At 38.3% G+C, this 18,189-nt stretch overlaps 1 protein-coding gene across 1 annotated transcript in view; it reads right to left on the reverse strand.

Annotated features, from left to right (window-relative positions):
- Nucleotides 1-1,865: 1,865 nt before the first annotated feature.
- The window catches only part of GAP43 (growth associated protein 43), a 98,790-nt gene continuing 82,466 nt past the window's right edge, over nucleotides 1,866-18,189 (reverse strand). The window contains exon 3 of the mRNA XM_036243327.1: nucleotides 1,866-2,560. Coding sequence (XP_036099220.1) covers nucleotides 2,472-2,560 — 89 coding nt within the window. The 3' untranslated portion in view covers nucleotides 1,866-2,471. The remainder of the gene's footprint in view (nucleotides 2,561-18,189) is intronic.

An 18,189-nucleotide genomic window follows, 5' to 3' on the forward strand; every position in this document is an offset into this window, starting at 1 on the left:
GTAAAAAACAAAATCTGATGAAACTAGTAAAATCACTAAACAATGTACATTAATATAAACAAAAAAATCATATGCTATTGTTTTCAGTGTGACTATGGATTCAGTGGAAGACATTTAGAGTTATATTTTGAAGAAGTTGAACTGTTCCAAGTCCTAAGAATGTTGCTTTTAAGTATAAATTTGGGGAAAAAATTAAAGCATGTATTCTACCAAAAAAAAAAGTATAGGTAAAGTAGAATTTCTAGAACAATAGACTGCCAATATGACTGCATCCTATGAATGACCCTATCTCTTAAGTCTAAAACCTTATGTCACATCTGATGAGGCCTTAATCAGATGAGGACTGAGTCCCAGATACTTGCTCCAACGTCTTCATTGCAAATCATACCACATCAGAATGAATTAAAAACTTAAATTATTTTAATATATTATTGAAGATTTTTTTTACCTTTTTTTCTTTATGATTGCTTCTCTCAATGAAAATTCTACTTCATGTCAGTGACAAAGCATGATCCCTGGATCGAGTGAGGACTGATCCTTCTGCAACATTAGCTTTCTTCAAAGTGCTAACCAGGCACCAGCTCAGGCACAGAGCTGAGGAGAGTTACCAAGGTGTATGTTGTACCTCCTAAAATCACTTATTTCCATGATCTTCATTATTTGAAGGTTTGAAACAATTTTCTCTTCCTTGCTAGAAAATCCTTTGTGCAGATGAGTGTAGAAGCTGAAGGGGTCCAATGTCCATGCTCGTCTATGGGAGGGAACTCAGGGTCAGGCAGTGTGTGACTTATTAGGACTTTGCACCAGACTTGATGTAGAAAATGTAGAGGAAAAAGAGAACAGCATCAGAGACTTATAGACTTAGGGACATTGCTGTTTCTCATGGGAACTGTTTACCTTCTAATAGAGGGCATTTAAACAGGCACTGGAAGGACATTTGAAAAGTATGGATATGTAAATGAGCACCATTTCTTTATATACTATCACCATCCACAGGAACAATGATGATAACTAATCGAGAATCTGACAGTTGCCTTGAATGGGGAGAAGTCCAACAGAAAATAATAAGCATAAAAAGATAGAATGGGCTGTATGTAGAATGGGTTTAAATAAATAATTGAAACAAAAGTGGTGGTTTCTAAGAGTCATGCATGGCTCTATAATATTTAATTTAGCAAAACCTAGAATAACCTTCCACTGGATACTTCTCCTGAGGGACAAAAATACTCTGAGGTGACTCCAGTAAATGTAAGCCTTAGTGCTTATTATGGGCTGAATTGTGCCCTTTCTCCTCAAATTCATGTGTTGAAACCCTAATCCCTAATCCCTATGAGTATGACCTTATTTGGAGAGAGGGTCTTGACAGAGGTAATAAAGTTAAGACAAGGTCAACGCAGTGGGCCCTAATCAAATAAGACGGGTGTCCTCACAAAAAAAGTACATTTAGACAGAGTGCCCATAGACTATGAAGAGAGGTAGAGAAAAGATGGCCACTTATACGCTGAAGAGAGAGGCCTGGAACAGTTCCTACCCTCACGGCCCTCAGAAGGAGCTAACACGGCCAGCATCTTGACTTCAGACTTCAGGCCTCCCCAACTGTGAGAAAATTCATTTCTGTTGTCTAAGTCGCTCAGCCGTGGTACTTTGCGGCAGCAGACTAGCAAACAAACACAGCCCCCGACCATCCCATCAAGGACCAGACTATTGGCCCGAGCAGAGCCTTTGGCTTCCTTGATCTCTTCTTCGTCAGGGTTGTTGGTGTCCAACTGAGAGGCCAGAAAGGAGATGAAAGGTAACACCCCAGTCAGAGGAGGTGTCGATCCAGCTGCTGACAAAGTGGAACAGAAATGCAGAGCCAGTGGAGTTTGATTACTCTCATGATTTATTAATATTCAGATTGAAAAAGGAGCCTCAGAGCCGCAAGTTACGCTAATTGGCACATTTGCTTTATTTATTTATTTTTAAAACAAACTGGGGTTTTTTAATTTTTTTTTTTTCCTTTTTGTTCATTCCATCACATTGAAAAGGAGGAAACAAAAAATGGTTTTGAATTCACTCAATATTTCGGACTCCTCAGGTGAACGGAACATTGCACACACACTTGGAACAGAGAGAGAGAGAGGAAAGTGGACTCCCACAGGGCCACACGCACCAATTCAAAAAACTTGGATACAGTGCAAGAATTTCCCAAAATGATTGGATCATCATTACCAAAAACTCGCCATAACAACACCAAGAAACAAAAAATGTTTAAGCCACACTGTTTGACTTGGGATCTTTCCTGCTCTTTTTTTTTTTTTTTTAAATGTTTGCCACATAGAGAGAAAGAGGGCTAGTGGGTGGGAGAGGACGGACTCACAGACGTGAGCAGGACAGGAAGGGAAACTTCCGAGTGGAGCTGAGAAGAGGGTGGGGAGAGACAGGGTGCAGGAGAGGGGAGGGTGGGGACGTGGAAAGCCATTTCTTAGAGTTCAGGCATGTTCTTGGTCCGCCTCACGTTCTTCTCCTTTACCCTCATCCTGCCGGGCACTTTCCTTAGGTTTGGTTTCATCTACAGCTTCTGAGGAAGAAAGGAAGATGTGGGTGGGGAGAGGGAGAAGAGTTAGTATTTGTCTCGTCTATTCATATGATAGTGCAGTGCATTTCTTCTTTTCATAACATTTCACGAAAGCTTTAAGATAAAAAGAGATTACTAACTTAGTAATATAATTTCCAAGTTCAGAAGAGGTTACCTCAGAAGGTTGTTCAGTGACATATATGAAGAACTCAGGAACAAGGCTCTGGTATTGGGAGCAAGGAGTCCACACAGAAATTACCATGGTTTTTAATTTCTCAGCCTTACAATCAAAGTATCCACGCATAGGCTCTTAGGGAATCGACAATAATCTCATCTCTATTTCCACTGGTGTCAGACTAATTGCGACAGATACCTTATGTGTATTATTGAACAGCCATCCCAACGCTCTCATCCCTTATTTTTAGTATTATACAGGCTGGAAAGTGAAATACTTGAACTTCCAGCTCCTCTTAAAGCTAAGGATGCCCATGTAACACAGCGATGGCCAATTAGATAGACACAGAATTCCCTGGGAAGGGCTCCAGCGGAGGTGTTTGCCCTTTGCTTTCTCCCATTCTTGATGACTGAGGCATCAAACAATACCTGGCAGTGTAGCAGCTATTTTGTGATCATGAAGACAGAAACTATGCACTAAGGATGGTGGAACAAAAAGGTAGGAAAAAACTTTTACCGAGTGACCATATCACACCTGGATACCTTCTCCTCAGACTTTAACCAACCTCTTTAAACCATTGTAGTAGTTTACAGTTTCTTGCAGTCAAAAACATTCCCAATGAATACATTTGTTCATGAGGCAAAGTGTCACTTCTTTCTCCCACAGGAAGCAAGTGACTTTACTAAGAGCTCTTCTGTCTGCTTTCCCTATAGAACTCAATGTGAAATCAGTTGACTGAGTTCTATAGGGAAACCAGACAGAAGAGCTCTTAGTAAAGTCACCTGCTTCCTGTGGGGGAAAGAAATGACACTTTGCCTTATGAATATTTCATGCTACAAGATAGTTTACTAATATGCCAGCTAGTGGAAAGAGAATCCATTTGCCCTGAAATTACCTGTGTTACCTAAACTTCCCTATTTGGGGGGGATCCCCAGGTTCAATAATTTGTTAGGAGGACTCACAAAGCTTAACATACCATCCTATTCATAGATCTGATTTATTACAGTGAAAAGATATAAAGCAAAATCAGCAAAGAAAAAAGTTGAATGGGGTGAAGTTTGGAGGAAATCAGGCACCAGCATCCAGTAGTCACAGAGGATAGGATGTGCCTAATTCTTCCAGTAGTGAACTGTGACAAGTGTGAGATGTCATCTACTAGGAAAGCTTACCTGAGCTTGCAAATCAGAATTTTTATGGGGCTGGTCATGTAGGACCTACTACCTAGAAGTTACCAAATCCAGACTCCCAGAAGGAAAATAGATGTCAGGTATAAACCACATTGTTGCACAGTTTACGCACAGTGAACACTCTTAGTTAGGGAATGATGAGGACCCTCTCAAAATCTGTTTTCTCAGATGCCAGCCAAGGGTCAACTTTATCAACAAGACTTCCTAAGAACTGAGAGATGTTGAGATTAGAGGAATGGGGGGTTTTATTTATTCATTTTAGTTTATTAGTATTTTTTACTTTCTTTTTCAATCATAGTTTACATTCAATATTACTTTGTATTCATTTCAGGTATATAGTATAGTGGTTAGACAATAATATACTTTACAAAGTGACCCCCACCAAATATTTCCAGTACCCACCTGTATATAGTTATTACAATAGTATTGACTATATTCCTTATGCTGTACTTCATATCCCTGTGACTACTTTGTAACTGCCAATTTGTACTTCTTAATCCCTTCACCTTTTCCACCCAGTTCCCCAACCCCCAATCCCTCTGGCAACCATCAATCTATTCTCTGATTCTATGAGTCTTTTTCAATTTTGTTTGTTCATTTATTTTGTTCTTTAGATTCCACATATAAATGAAATCATATGGTATTTGTCTTTCACTGTCTGACTTATTTCACCTAGCATAATAAATACCCTCTAGGTTCATCCATCTTATCACAAATGGTAAGACTTTGTTCTTTTTATATGGCCACATAATATTCCAGTGTATATTTATTACAACTTTTTATCCACTTATCTATTGATGAGCACTTAGGCTGCTTCCATACCTTGGCTATTATAAATAACATTGCCATGAGCATAGGGGTGCTTGCATTCTTTCAAATTAGTGTTTTGAGTTTCTTTGGATACATACCCAGAAGTGGAATTGCTGCGTAATAAGGCAGTTTCCATTTTTAATTTTTTGAAGAACCTTCATACTGTACCAATCTGCATTTCCACCAACAGTATACAAGGGTTCCCTTTTCTCCACAACTTCAACAATACTTGTTGCTTATTGATTTATTGATGATAGCCATTCTGACAGGTGTGAGGTGATATCTCATTGTGGTTTTAGTTTGCATTTCTCTTATGGTTAGTTGAGCATTTTTTCATATGTTGATTGGTCATCTGTATGTCCTCTTTGAGTAGTATCTATTGAGTTACTCTACCCACTTTTTTATTGATTTTTTTTTTTTTTTTTTTGCTGTTGAGTTGTAAAAGTTTTTTATAAATTTTGGATATTAACCTGTTATCAGATGTAGCACTGGTGAATATATTCTCCCGTTCAGTGGATTGTCTTTTCATTTTGTTGATGATTTCCTTTGTGTGCAGCAGCTTTTTAGTTTGATGTAGTCCCAGACATGAGGTCTTTTTACAAGACCATTAGAAGGGCTGATAAAAATGTATGTCTCCTTTAGGTTAGTCAGCTACATGTTTATATTCACATAACGCTGAACATTTACAGCCATATAAGACCAATGCTGCTAAACATTTTTTGAAATTTTTTCTTTGAAATACTATCTAATAATATTTTTTAACTCCCTTCAGTAGCAGAGAATGTGTATCTCCTAAAAAATAGATGAGATTTTTAGAATCAAATAAGGCTGATATTGTAAATAAGGTAGCAGCTACAATGAAAAATTTTATTTTATAACTCATTTTTGACCAAAGTTTGCTTTTCTTTTAAATTTTTTTTTCTTTATTGAAATTAGAGAGAGAGAGAGGAAAGGAGAGGGAGAGAGAGATAGAAACATTGATGAGAGAGAACATCGATTGGCCACCTCCTGCATGTCCCCCACTGGGGATCTGGCCCACAACCTGAGCCTGTGCCCTGACCAGGAATCGAATCAGTGACCTCTTGATGCATGGGTCAACACTCAACCACTGAGCCTCACTGGCCGAGCCCAAAGTTTTTTTTTGTTTTTTTTATCCTCACCCGAGGACATTTTTCCATTTTTTGTTCAGGTAGAGTGGGAGGGAGAAAGATGAACAGAGAGAGAGAGAGAAACATGGATGTGAAAGGAACACATCGAGTGGCTGCCACCCGCACAACCGACCAGGGCCGGGGACAAACTGCAACCGAGGTACATGCCCTTAGTGGGAACCGAACCCGGGTCTCTCAGGACCGCAGGCCGACGCTCTAACCGCTGAGCCAAACTGGCCAGGGCCGAGCCCAAAGTTTTTAAGTATTATTTATTTGGGGGTGAGTTGTAATAGACTTGTAATCATTTTGGTAAGGCTACCTACTACTATTTATAAAGATCTTTTTAAAGCCATAGCCTTCCAAAAGGACCATTACTAATGCTTAAATAATCATCAAACCAAACATATTTTTCAGCAAAAATTTTTGGATGAAACTAACTCAGTTCTGATCATCATATTATTTTATGTACCAGCAGTGTTCCTCATGGATTACAGAAATTAGTATGCTAATGAATCATTTAATTTTCTACCAGAAGAAAGCTTCCAGATCTATTTTAGTGAGGGCCTTCTATAGCAATGTGAAATATTTTGGGAGAATTTACTTAACTCCCCAGCCCTGCCCAAAGCCTTGGATACTACAGGTATGCCCAGGGTTGAACTATCCTTACCAATTCTAAGAAACAATGTAGTTAGTGCCCTCTTGGAATTACAAAAGAATAGAACATTGATTTCAACTGTTCAGAAGCATACAGAAAGATTAGGTGTTGGAGCAAGATAATACTTCAAAACTCTCTTCCTGAAATAAAAGCTTGGGAACTATTATATATGATTTGAGGGAGATTAAAACATTGAAAAGAAAAGGTGGAAGTAGACTGGGTAAGATGAGAAGAATTATATATTTGTAGAATAAAGGGAACAAAATTCAAAAGGGAAAAACAGAAGAGTAAAGATTTAGGTGACTCTGAGAAGCAGCCACACATTCTGTCCTACTGGTGTGGAGTCAGGTTAAGCCCTCCCAAATCCCCCCATCTTCTACTGTTATCTTTGCCAGGGTCTAGGACCGAGGGTGAAACTTTACACACATCTGTTCATCGTAACAGGAAGTTGCTGCTATATTCTATTAAAAGAGCTTCAATATCTACATAGTCTCTCCTCAAATGCTTCGAGATATTTGAAATGTAATTATTTATTTATTTATTTATTTATTTATTTATTCAGCAAATCATTATCAAGCACTTGCAATGTGCTAGGCATTTTTTGTGAGTACTGAGAAGCAGTGAACAAACACAACAAATAACTTTGCTCCTGTTTAAGCCTTTCACAATATACTTTTAACAAACAATGAACTCTATAGTCACAGCACGTCAGCAGTGACAGGAACCTTTAAGATCATCCCGTCATTAAACCATAACTCTTCAAGGGCAACAACAATATCTATTTTTGCTCAGTTTTGAGCAACTAGACCCCCACCCCCACCATGCCCAGCACAGAACCTAGTGTAGGGGAGGCCCTCAATTAATATTTGTTGAATGCAAGAATGAATGGACTTCCTCATTTCACAGATGAGAAAGCTGAAGTCCAGGCCCAGGAAGAGATTTTCCCTAAATCATAAGATTTGCTCACGACCAAGCCAGGAATAATGCCTAGGTCTTCTATGTGCCCAGGGTCTCCCATTATGTTAGGTAACCGAACTCAACCAGAGGAGGTTCTGATCAAATCTGTTTTATCAATTCAGCACTTGAAACTAAGTATCTAGGGTTCAGAAGATTCTAGTGACCTACAAAATTTATCTAGTTAAAAACAAACTGTTGTTCCAAAATATAAAATAAAAGTCATAAAATTAAAACCGATAAAGATCAGTGAGATGACTATGAAAGGGAACATGTCAACTAGTTAGCTGGGACTCAAGCTTGCTGAAAACACACAATTATATATACATAATATTTTATATGAGATGGGAGTAATTTTATACTTGTTTGATATTATTGAATACTAAACAAAGGGGTTATCTTTGTGTTAGATGAAGGGATAACTAATTAGTACAAATAAAATGTGTCAAGTCAGTGGATTCAATGAAATTCTTATAGGTCACCAGGAAATTATGGGAAGGAAAAAAATCTAAAATAATAATCATTTATAACACAAAAATGAGGTAAGCAAAGAACTCATAACGCTATTTTTTTTAATTCTCACCCGAGGACATTTTTCCATTTTTTATTCAGATTGAGCGGGAGGGAGAGAGAGGAAGAGAGAGAGAGAAACATGGACGTGAAAGGGACACATCGAGTAGCTGCCACCCACACGACCCAACCAAAGTCGGGGACAAACTGCAACTGAAGTACATGCCCTTAGCGGGAACCAAACCCGGGTCTGTCTGGACTGCAGGCCGATGCTCTAACCACTGAGCCAAACCAGCCAGGGCGAATTCATAACACTATTTAAAAAAATAAATAAACCTGCATACAAGTGAAGGAAATAGCAATCAGATGCAGACCACACACCTGCTCTAATGACAGCCACTTTGATGGGAGGCTGCACATGAGTTTGAAGAAGATTTGAACCTCAGACAAAAGGAAACTTACTGTGAACAAAGTCTGAGTTATATATAAATGGATCTATTTGAGCCTGAATGTCAGCAAGAACTTCTGGAGATTGCTAACTTGCTCTTTCTCTCACGGATCCTAACTCTAGACACGTCAATGTTGTTAATAAATCATGTTGACCATACAGTTGTATATCTACATTTTTTTATTTGTTCTATTCAGCAGCCTCTCTGCCTGGAAAGAACCATGAATTATGATTTCCGGGCCCCTTGTATAAAGCATTTAGCTACAGCTAACATATTTGACCTCTTACAGTAGGCTCCAAACAGTTCTAAGTATTTCATTCTATGTCATTTTATTTCATTTTCATGGGTACCTTAATCATCCCATTTTATAGCTGGGAAACTGAGGCACAGTAAGATGAAGTACCTTACCTAAGACCACGCTGTTTGTGAATGGCAGCAGTGAATTCTAACCTAGGACAGAGCCATCAAGGCAGCCTCTACTTGAGATTGCTCTCCCTGCTAACTTTGCCCAAGAAGGGCGGATGTTCCCAGAGTGGGAGCTAGAGCAGGGAGTCCTCAGGTATGTAAGCCTGGGGCGTACAAAGTCTAAAAACTGGTCTTGGTAAAAGGAGCTCAGAATGGAGGGAAGAATCCTGATTAGTCTTGGATAATATAAAATATTGTCCTGGTACTTTCTGGCTCTAACTGCATCATTTTTAAATGCTAGAGATGAGTTAATATGCACAGAATCTTTAGTATTTTGTGCAAAAACTTTCATCATCATGGTGAGTGGCAAAGAAAGATGAATGGCTGAGGCCAGTTGGTCACTCCAATTATCATGATCCAATTAGGGTAATTAATCACATTCCCCATCTAGAGGATCAACCTCCCACTGAGATAGTTACTGCTTAAGAAGAGGCTGGAGAAGCTAAAGATTAAATGATGTTTTCAATACCAAGTGACAGAACGAGTGAGTGGAAGTACACAGGCCTGAAGCTGGCAAACAAGGAAAGCCTGGAGTTGCTGGTATGACAGCTGAAATCCAGCAAGTTAAAGAGTAGAAAATGCTTTGTCTTTTACAGTTTAGTTCTGAATATACTTTTGTTTATATTAAACATGAAAACCTAATGTTAATGATGTTTAATTAGATGTTTATCTAATAATACTATAATTTTGGTTAAGACATTACAGGAAAAAAGCAAGATCAAATTAATCACAGGATATATCTCGCTATATGTATCTACTATCTATCTACTATCTATCTATCTATCTATCTATCTATCTATCTATCTATCTATCTATCATCTTAGGTGACCAGTAAACTTATCCTCTCTAAGAGTCATTAATATTTGAGCCAGTGATGGCTTCTCTTCACAATTCAGTCTTCACCAAGGGAATTCAACCCTCAAATCCAATTTCTTTATGAGATGGAATATGTCCAAGAAAAAAAAATGATATTTTAGTGATTTGGTCTAAAAGCGGTTAAAAAGTTAAAAAAATAACATTGGGCAGTTTTTACAATTACTTATATTAAATAATATTTAAATTGTTAAAAATTACTGTCTGCCAATATTTACAGATAATGTTAGAATCTGGTAAAGAGGTATATATAACCTTCTCCAGCCTTGACATTTTAACTTTAACAAAAACATTATTTTTTCCAGGCCCAAAGTCCTCTTAGAAATCACCATGTTCTCTAGCAGTATCCATGTATTTGATCATCTTCTGTGTTAACTTAAAAAGAGAGAGTGAACATTATAGTCAAGTCATATATTCTTAATGTTCTAGAGTTGAAGGATGCTTCAAAAGAGAAGAAAGTGGTGTGACTTCGTTCATTTATTCATTCAGTGGAAGGTCCTGGGCCATACTTACCGAGCACCATGTACTGCTCTACGTATTGCCTGTACCGGCGGTGATGAGACAGCAATGAAAACACCAAGCGATGATCTCTACCTTCTTGGAATTTATAGGCTAGTAATATTGTCATGCGCATTGCTTGTTGGAGAAGGAGTGGTAAAGGAAAACATAGTAGCTAGGTAAGAACTCAGCCCAAAGAGGTATAATTTCTCCAGGGACACTTCTGGGTTTGCAAAGCTGAGTATCTTGAATGAATCTTGTAAGTTTTGAAACAAGGAAAACCCTAGTAGTTTTCACATTCTGGATTCACAACCACTATTCCTAAGAAAAGATCAATACCACATTAAGACAGCAATAAAAATGGAAGTCATTTCTATACTCCTTTGAAACAGTGTGGTCGCAGCCTTAAAAGAGTAAGGGGAGCCATGGATGCTGTCACAGTGGCCCTTAAAAAATGTACAGAAACTGGCTCTCTGATCTTTGCTGAAATAGATTCTGGAAGCAGTTCTTGCCTTTATGCATTCCATTCATTTCCTCGAAAGGGTGAGAATAGCACGTCTGCACATTCTGTTGGTGAACAAATACCAGGAGCATATGCAGCAGCGGCTGCTTGTACGTCAGCCAGGCAGCCGGCTGCAATGCTGCTGGAGGGATGGCGGTGTTCCCAGCTGCCATCGCCTACACTGAGCTCTAATGGCCCTGTTTACTGGCTGTGGTCCAGGCCCCTCCACAGCCCTACATTACTGAAATTAGGTTGAGTGGATTTCCGAGTAAAACATTACCTCTTGGGACCTGCCCAGCTCTCCCCAGCCTTGTCAACATTGATTAAATAGAAGCTGCTATCATCCTGGGGCCATGCCCACAATTACTCTACCAGTCACCACTGGGATGGGTGTTTGCTCCCTTTCCTTTTTTATTTTCATCTTTCTTGAATATTAAGTATCATCATCTCAAAGGCCAAAAGGAAAGTAACAGAAAAGAATTCTGCAGCTAACTCACATAGGTCCCTCTGGTCACTTACATAGTCTTCCTCCCTCTTGAATTGTGCACCAGATGTTGATTTAGAGCCTGATCATGGCTTTTGGTGGTCACTGGGATCCACATCTTATGCTTTTCATGATCACATTTTACATTTCAACTTCTTTTTTTTTATCCTCACCTGAGGACATTTTTTCCATTTTCGGTTCAGATAGAGTGGGAGGGAGAGAAAGGGAGAGAGAGAGAGAGAAAGAGAAAGAGAGAGAGAGAGAGAGAGAGAGAGAGAGAGAGAGAGAAACATCGACGTGAAAGGTTGTGCGGGTGGGCTTCTACCCACCCGCACAACCAACCAGGGCCGGAGACAAACTGCAACCGAGGTACGCACCCTTAGCGGGAACCGAACCCAGGTCTCTCTGGACCGCAGACCGACGCTCTAACCACTGAGCCAAATGGGCCAGGGCTCAAGTTCTCTTCATTGAACCAGTGTACACCATTTTGATGTCAACAGAATGGTGCAAATATCACCTATGTCCCTTCCTTGCTTTCTGAGCCTTTGAAAGAGAGCATAATCCTATTATAACACGATAACACTATTCACTTTAAGATTTCGAAAAGTAGCAAGCAAAAAATTAACCAAGAAGAAAACCCAGAGGCAGAATGGCAGGGTCCCAGTGCTATCTGAAACACACTACTTCTCTCGGCAGCTGAGGCCTAGGGTTGGGCTGATTTGTGATCGAGTCTTGACTGTGCAGCCAAATTGTCATTTTCCTTTCTTTGCCTTGTTTCCTAATCTATGAAAACAATATGAATAATAATGCCTCCTGTTTAGAGATGGAAGAAAGGTACTTGAGAGGACTTTAGAAAATTTAAAGTACAGAATATAATATGTTAAGATTTTAATCTAACCTGCGGGATTAAAAAATACCCATAGAGTTTAACATTTCCATCCTAGAAAGAAAGAAAGCAATAACCCCCACCCCTTCCCCCAAATCTTCTTTCCCAGATAAATTATTAAGACATTTTTCCCCTCGAAAGTTCCTGTGAAATCTCTAACTCTGATCAGAAAATAAGAATACAAGTAATATTAAATAGAGCTGCTCAGTTATAGAAGTTGGAAAGGAATTTAAGATTTCTAACCTATAGAACAACAGTTAGTGTTTTTTCTGAAAGGAGAAAAGACCCACAGTTTTTTTTTTTTAAGTTAAAACAAAACTCCAAGGACAAACAGTTTGGCCTTGAAAACTTCTTAAACATTCTCTATACAAAATGTCTACCAAGCCATCAAATATTAGGCGTTCAACCTTGTTTCCCCATTAGAAGCATAAGGAAAGATAAAAAAAATTATAATTTATGTGGCTTGTATAGTTGTCTTAAATAATTTGGGGGACAAAAAGGAACAAATATGTAAAATTATGTAAAATTAAATGGTGTTCTTGTTATTTCTTACCATTATCACAATGAATAAGTCAACTTATAAAGGTAAAATATTAAAACAAAAATTGGAGGGTAGTTTTGCTCTAGCATAATAGTCAAGCAGACTCATTTGTTCCTCCCCTTAGCTAAACTGCATGCTGAGCTGGTGGGTGAACGGGAGGTGGGAGGAACAGCAAAGGGAGAGTCCACTGAAACCATGGCCCCTCTGACCCTGAGACATTTGGGAAGGGCCGTGTCAGGGATAGAGAAGGAATGTGATATTGAGTGTTGTAATAACAATGATCAGAGACAATTCAGCCTAGAAATCAAGTTTGTTTTGCTCTTTTCTCTAAAAGTATATGTATATTTTGAAAAGTTCAAAATTCTAGCTTCAGGAGTTCGACTCCGCATTCCCCTTTTCATGTCATAGTAGCCCAGGTGAGGAGCCTCTCACTCAGGAGGAAAGCCTAGTTGCATCTCTCTAGCTCTCACAAACTCAATAGTCAAAGCAGCCAGCAGGATAATAACAGGAATGTGAAAACCTGGCCATAGGTAAAACCAGTGGTGGGGTCCCTGGGGAACCGAACAGTGTAGGTGTTGCCTAATGACATTAAAAAACTGTAAAGCACTCACTGGACAAATAAAAGGGGGCAGGGTGAAAAAAAAAAAAAAAAATGAACTGCTCCCCTCCTACCAGTTTTATTAAGATATAATTGGCAAACATCACTGTATAAATTTAAGGTGTAGAACATAATGGTTTGGCTTACACATATTGTGAAGTGATTATAGCAGTGAGTTTGGTTAACATCCATCATCTCATATAAATATAAAGGAAAAAAAATGAATTTTTTTCTCCTTGTGGTAAGAACTGTTAGGATTTACTCTCAACAACTTTCCTATATATCATACAGCAGTGTTAATTATAGCGATCATGTTGTATGTATATTATATCCTAGTACTTATTTATCTTAGAACCGGGAAGTTTTCACCTTTTGACCACCTTCTTCTGATTCTCCCTTCTCCTAATGCCCCAATTATGCCTCTGGTAATCACAAATCTAATCTCCTTTTATGTGAGTTTTGGTTTGTGGGGTTTTGTTTTTTAGATTCTACATATAGTAAGATCACACAGTATTTGTCTTTCTCTGTCTGACTTATTTCACTTAGGATAATACCCTCAAGGTCCATCATGTTGTAGCAAATGACAGCATTTCCTCATTTTTTCTGTTGAATAATATTCCACTATATACATATACCACAATTTTTTTATCAGTTCACCTCCTGATGGACACTTAAGTTGTTTCCATGTTTTGGCTATTGTAAATAATGCTGCTATGAATATGGGGGTGCAGATATCTTTTAAAATTAGTTTTCATTTCCATTAAATATATTCCTAGGAAAGGAACTGATGGATCATATGGCAGTTCTATTTAAAAAAAAAAAAAAAAAAAAGGGGGCAGGGTGTCTGGAGTAAGACTCTAAAATTGTACCAGGCAGATACAGTGTGGACTCTAATTCAAAACAGAAGAGGTTCCCTTTAACCAGAATAAAAGATAGTCATGGCTGTGTTAAAGAACTACCTTCACTCAGGAGTCCTGAGTAACAATGCTGCCTTTTCCATTCTGCTCAATTTAAATGACTCACACTACAAGATTCTTTTAGTGAATGAATTATAAAGTAAATAATGACTATTTCAGATTTTCTAAGTGGGCTACCAAAGCAAAAAGAGATAGTAAGAAATCATTATCTCTCCCCCCACTCACCTTCAACTACTCTGCACATGTTTATATTCCTACCCATGGATTCCAGATGTCCTACCTTCCTTGTTACAGATGCTGTTGGTGACCCCCTCAGATTCTTTTCACTAGCACCTGCATCCATCTTCCAGCTGTTGAAGGCATTGGCTGCTAATGCCCACACCTGCCCCCTGGATAGGGTATGTGTGAGCCACCTCAGCCTGAGGTGCCTGAGAGGTCATGTCCCCTTTTCACCCCATCACTCCAGAGCCCTTGCTTTTGGACAAAATGATCTCTGTGGTCCAATTTGTGCTTCAGAGCATCCTGTGGGGTCAGGATGAAACTACACCTTCCCTGAACCTACTTCTTACCTATCTACTTTCCTGGCCTCTCCTTTTCCCTCAATCACTTATACATTTCCACCAATAAAGTATTTGCACAAGATTCTCTCATCAAGTTCTGATTCTAGAGAACAGGTCCAAAGTTATTCTTTTAACCAAAAAGTAAGGACTGGAAGGAGTTGGAAGGCAAGCTAGTCTTGACCCTAGTCGATGTATCTAGCAAGTGCTGCTTAATCATCCCTCACGACCCAGCTCAAATGTTCCAGACCTATCCTAGGCAGGAGCTGTCTCTCCCTTCTCTTTATTCATATGTAAATTACATCCTTACATTATAAATTAGCTTGTGGTATCCTTTCCAGTCTTCTTGACGGAGAACTAACTTCTCAAAGGAAAAGGATATATTTGCCAGCTTTTAAATTTCACAAAGACAGAGACTTTTTATTTTGTTTACTGATAAATCCCAAATGCCCAGAAAAGTGCCTGACAAATATATATATATATATATATATATATATTTTTTTTTAATGAATCAATATTACTCCCAAATCCTAGTGTCATGCTTATCACAAGATAGGCATTCAATATTTATAGAAAGAAAGAAAGTAATGAAAAAAGGGGAAATCCCAAGAATGCTTTGTGACATGCAGATAAAACCTAAATTACCCCAGTCAGAAAAAGTGTGTACCTTTAATGTTACCATTATTAAATAGCAGAGGTTTGTCTGAATTTCAAAATCAAAATTATAAAAAGGAACCCTACAACAATGAGGTATCATCTCACACCTGTCAGAATGGCTGCCATCAACACATCATCAAACAACAAGTGCTGGCGAGGGTGTGGAGAAAAGGGGACTCTAGTACACTGCTGGTGGGAATGCAGACTGGTGCAGCCACTATATAAGACAATATGGTGTTACTTCAAAAAATTAAAAATTGAACTGCCTTTTGACCCAGTGATCCTACTTCTAGGAATATACCCTAAAAAGCCTGAAACACCAATCAGAAAGAATATATGTACCCCATGTTTGTAGCAGCACTATTTACAATAGCTAAGATCTGAAAACAGCCCAAGTGTCCATCAGTAGACAAATGGATAAAAAAGCAGTGGTACATATACACAATGGAGTACTAAGCAGTTGTAAGAAAGAGAGATTTATTATCCTTTGAGGCGACATGGAGGGACCTGGAAAATATCATCCTAAGTGAAACAAGCCAGACAGAGAAAGACAAGTATCATATGATCTCTCTTATTTGTGGAATATAATGAACATAACAGTCTGAGGAATAGGGTAGTCCCAGAGATGTGGAAATGGGGTACAGACTGAGAATCCCCAGAAGAGGAAGTGGTGGGGGAGAGATAAACCACAGAACTTATATGCATGTATGCATGAACAATGGACATGGTCAACAAAGCTGGGGACAGGGCAGGGAGGGAGGGGGAGGGGGAATCAGTGGGGGGAAAAGGAGAAACATCTGTAACAAAAATAGTTTAAAAAAAAGGAACCCTAATATTATTCCAATTTATCACCATGGAAAACATTATTTCATCATCTTCCTTTTTTTTTTTTTGCTAATTTTAATTTTATGTCTTCTAATTTTATAAAAAATTATTCAGACATATAAAGACCAAATATAAAAATAGATAGCTACATTAAGCATAACAACTTTTAGATGGCACAGAGTTAAGAGACCTGGTTCTAAACCCAGACTATTTGCATTTAAATTCTGTCTCTGCAGACTGGAAAACTGTATGGAATTTCCTCAAAAATTTAAAAATAAAACTGCCTTTTGACCCTGTGGTCCCACTTCTGAGACTATATCCAAAGAAACTCAAAACACTAATTCTAAATAATATATGCACCCTCATGTTCATTGCAGCATTATATGCAATAACCAAGATCTGGAAACAGCCCAAGTGCTCGTCAGTAGATGAGTGGATAAAAAAGCTGTGGTACATTTACTCATGGAATACTATTCAACCATAAAAAAGAAGGAAATCTTACCTTTTACGATAGCATGGATGGATCTGAAAATTGTTATGCTAAGTGAAATAAACTAGTCAGAGAAAGACATATACCATGTGATCTTACTGATATGTAGAATCTAAGGAAGAAAATAATTTAACAAAAAAAAATAGAAACAGATACATAGAACAGACTGAGCTGTCAGAGGGAAGAAGGGTTGAGGGATTGTGTAAAAAAAGGTGAAGGGATTAAGCAAAAAAAGCATATATATATATATATATATATATATATATATATAGCCCAGCCGGTGTTGTTCAGTGGTTGAGTGTCGACCCAGGCACCAAGAGGTCACCAGTTCAATTCCCAGTTAGGGCACATGCTCAGGTTATGGGCCTGATCCCCAGTAAGGGGCATGCAAGAGGTGGTCAATCTCATAGATGTTTCTCCCTCTCCCTCTCCCTTCCTTTCTCTCTAAAATCAATAAAGAAAAAAAAAATTTTTTTAATGTGTATATATATAATCATAGACACAGACAACAATGTGGTGATAGTCTGAGGGCAAAGGGGGCTGTGGGGTAGGTGGAGGTGGGCAAGGGGGAGGGAAAAGGGACCAAAAGAGACTTTGCTTGGGACAATGGGTGCACGACGCAGTGTGCAGATGATGTTTTATTGAGTTGTACACTTCAGACCTGTATGGTTTGGGGAACCAGTGTCACTCCAATAAATTCAATAAAAATAGGAAAATAAAAATAAATAAATTCTATCTTTGACATTTACCATGCTTTTGAGTAAGTTATTTAACCTCTTATTACTTCATTTTCCTTCTCTGTAATTGGTGATAATATTGCTACCTGCCTCATGGACTTGTTATGACATTTAAATGTGTTAATTATTTAAAGTACTTAATAATGAATGGTGTATTTCAGAGTGCTCATTAAGTGTTGGCTATTATTATTAAGTGACTGAAAGAGAATTACCATTGGTTTAATGTTTACTATGTGCCACTCACTGTTCTAAGGGTTCTCACATAATAAGTATTTAATATACATCTTCCTTGCTTCCCAATTTCTTCATCAGTAAAGTGGGAATAATAATGTCTACCTCATAGATTTATGATGAGCATTACATGAGAGAATAAAGAACCTAATACATTGCCACTACCTTGCTCACCTATGTGCCTAATAAATGAGAGTTATCTTCTTCATCTCTCCATAGTCATGCTTACCCAATCTTAGCCCAGAGCCAAAGAGAAACTTTCTTCAAATATCCAAAGAAAGGGAAAGAAAAGTCTGTGACTTAGGAAGTTTTTGCCTATAAAGTAAAAAAAAAAAAAAAAATCTTTGAAAAAAAGGCTTTGATGTCAGGGGCCAAGGTTCAGAAATGATAGCAAGGGCAAAAGTGAGCATTGATCAAAGTTGAGGGGCATGATTCTGTGGTGCAAGAATCAAGGCTGCTGAACAGTAATGTCTCAAAAGGCAA

Source organism: Molossus molossus, unplaced genomic scaffold, assembly GCF_014108415.1.
Source record: "Molossus molossus isolate mMolMol1 unplaced genomic scaffold, mMolMol1.p scaffold_m16_p_5, whole genome shotgun sequence".
NCBI lineage: Eukaryota > Metazoa > Chordata > Mammalia > Chiroptera > Molossidae > Molossus > Molossus molossus.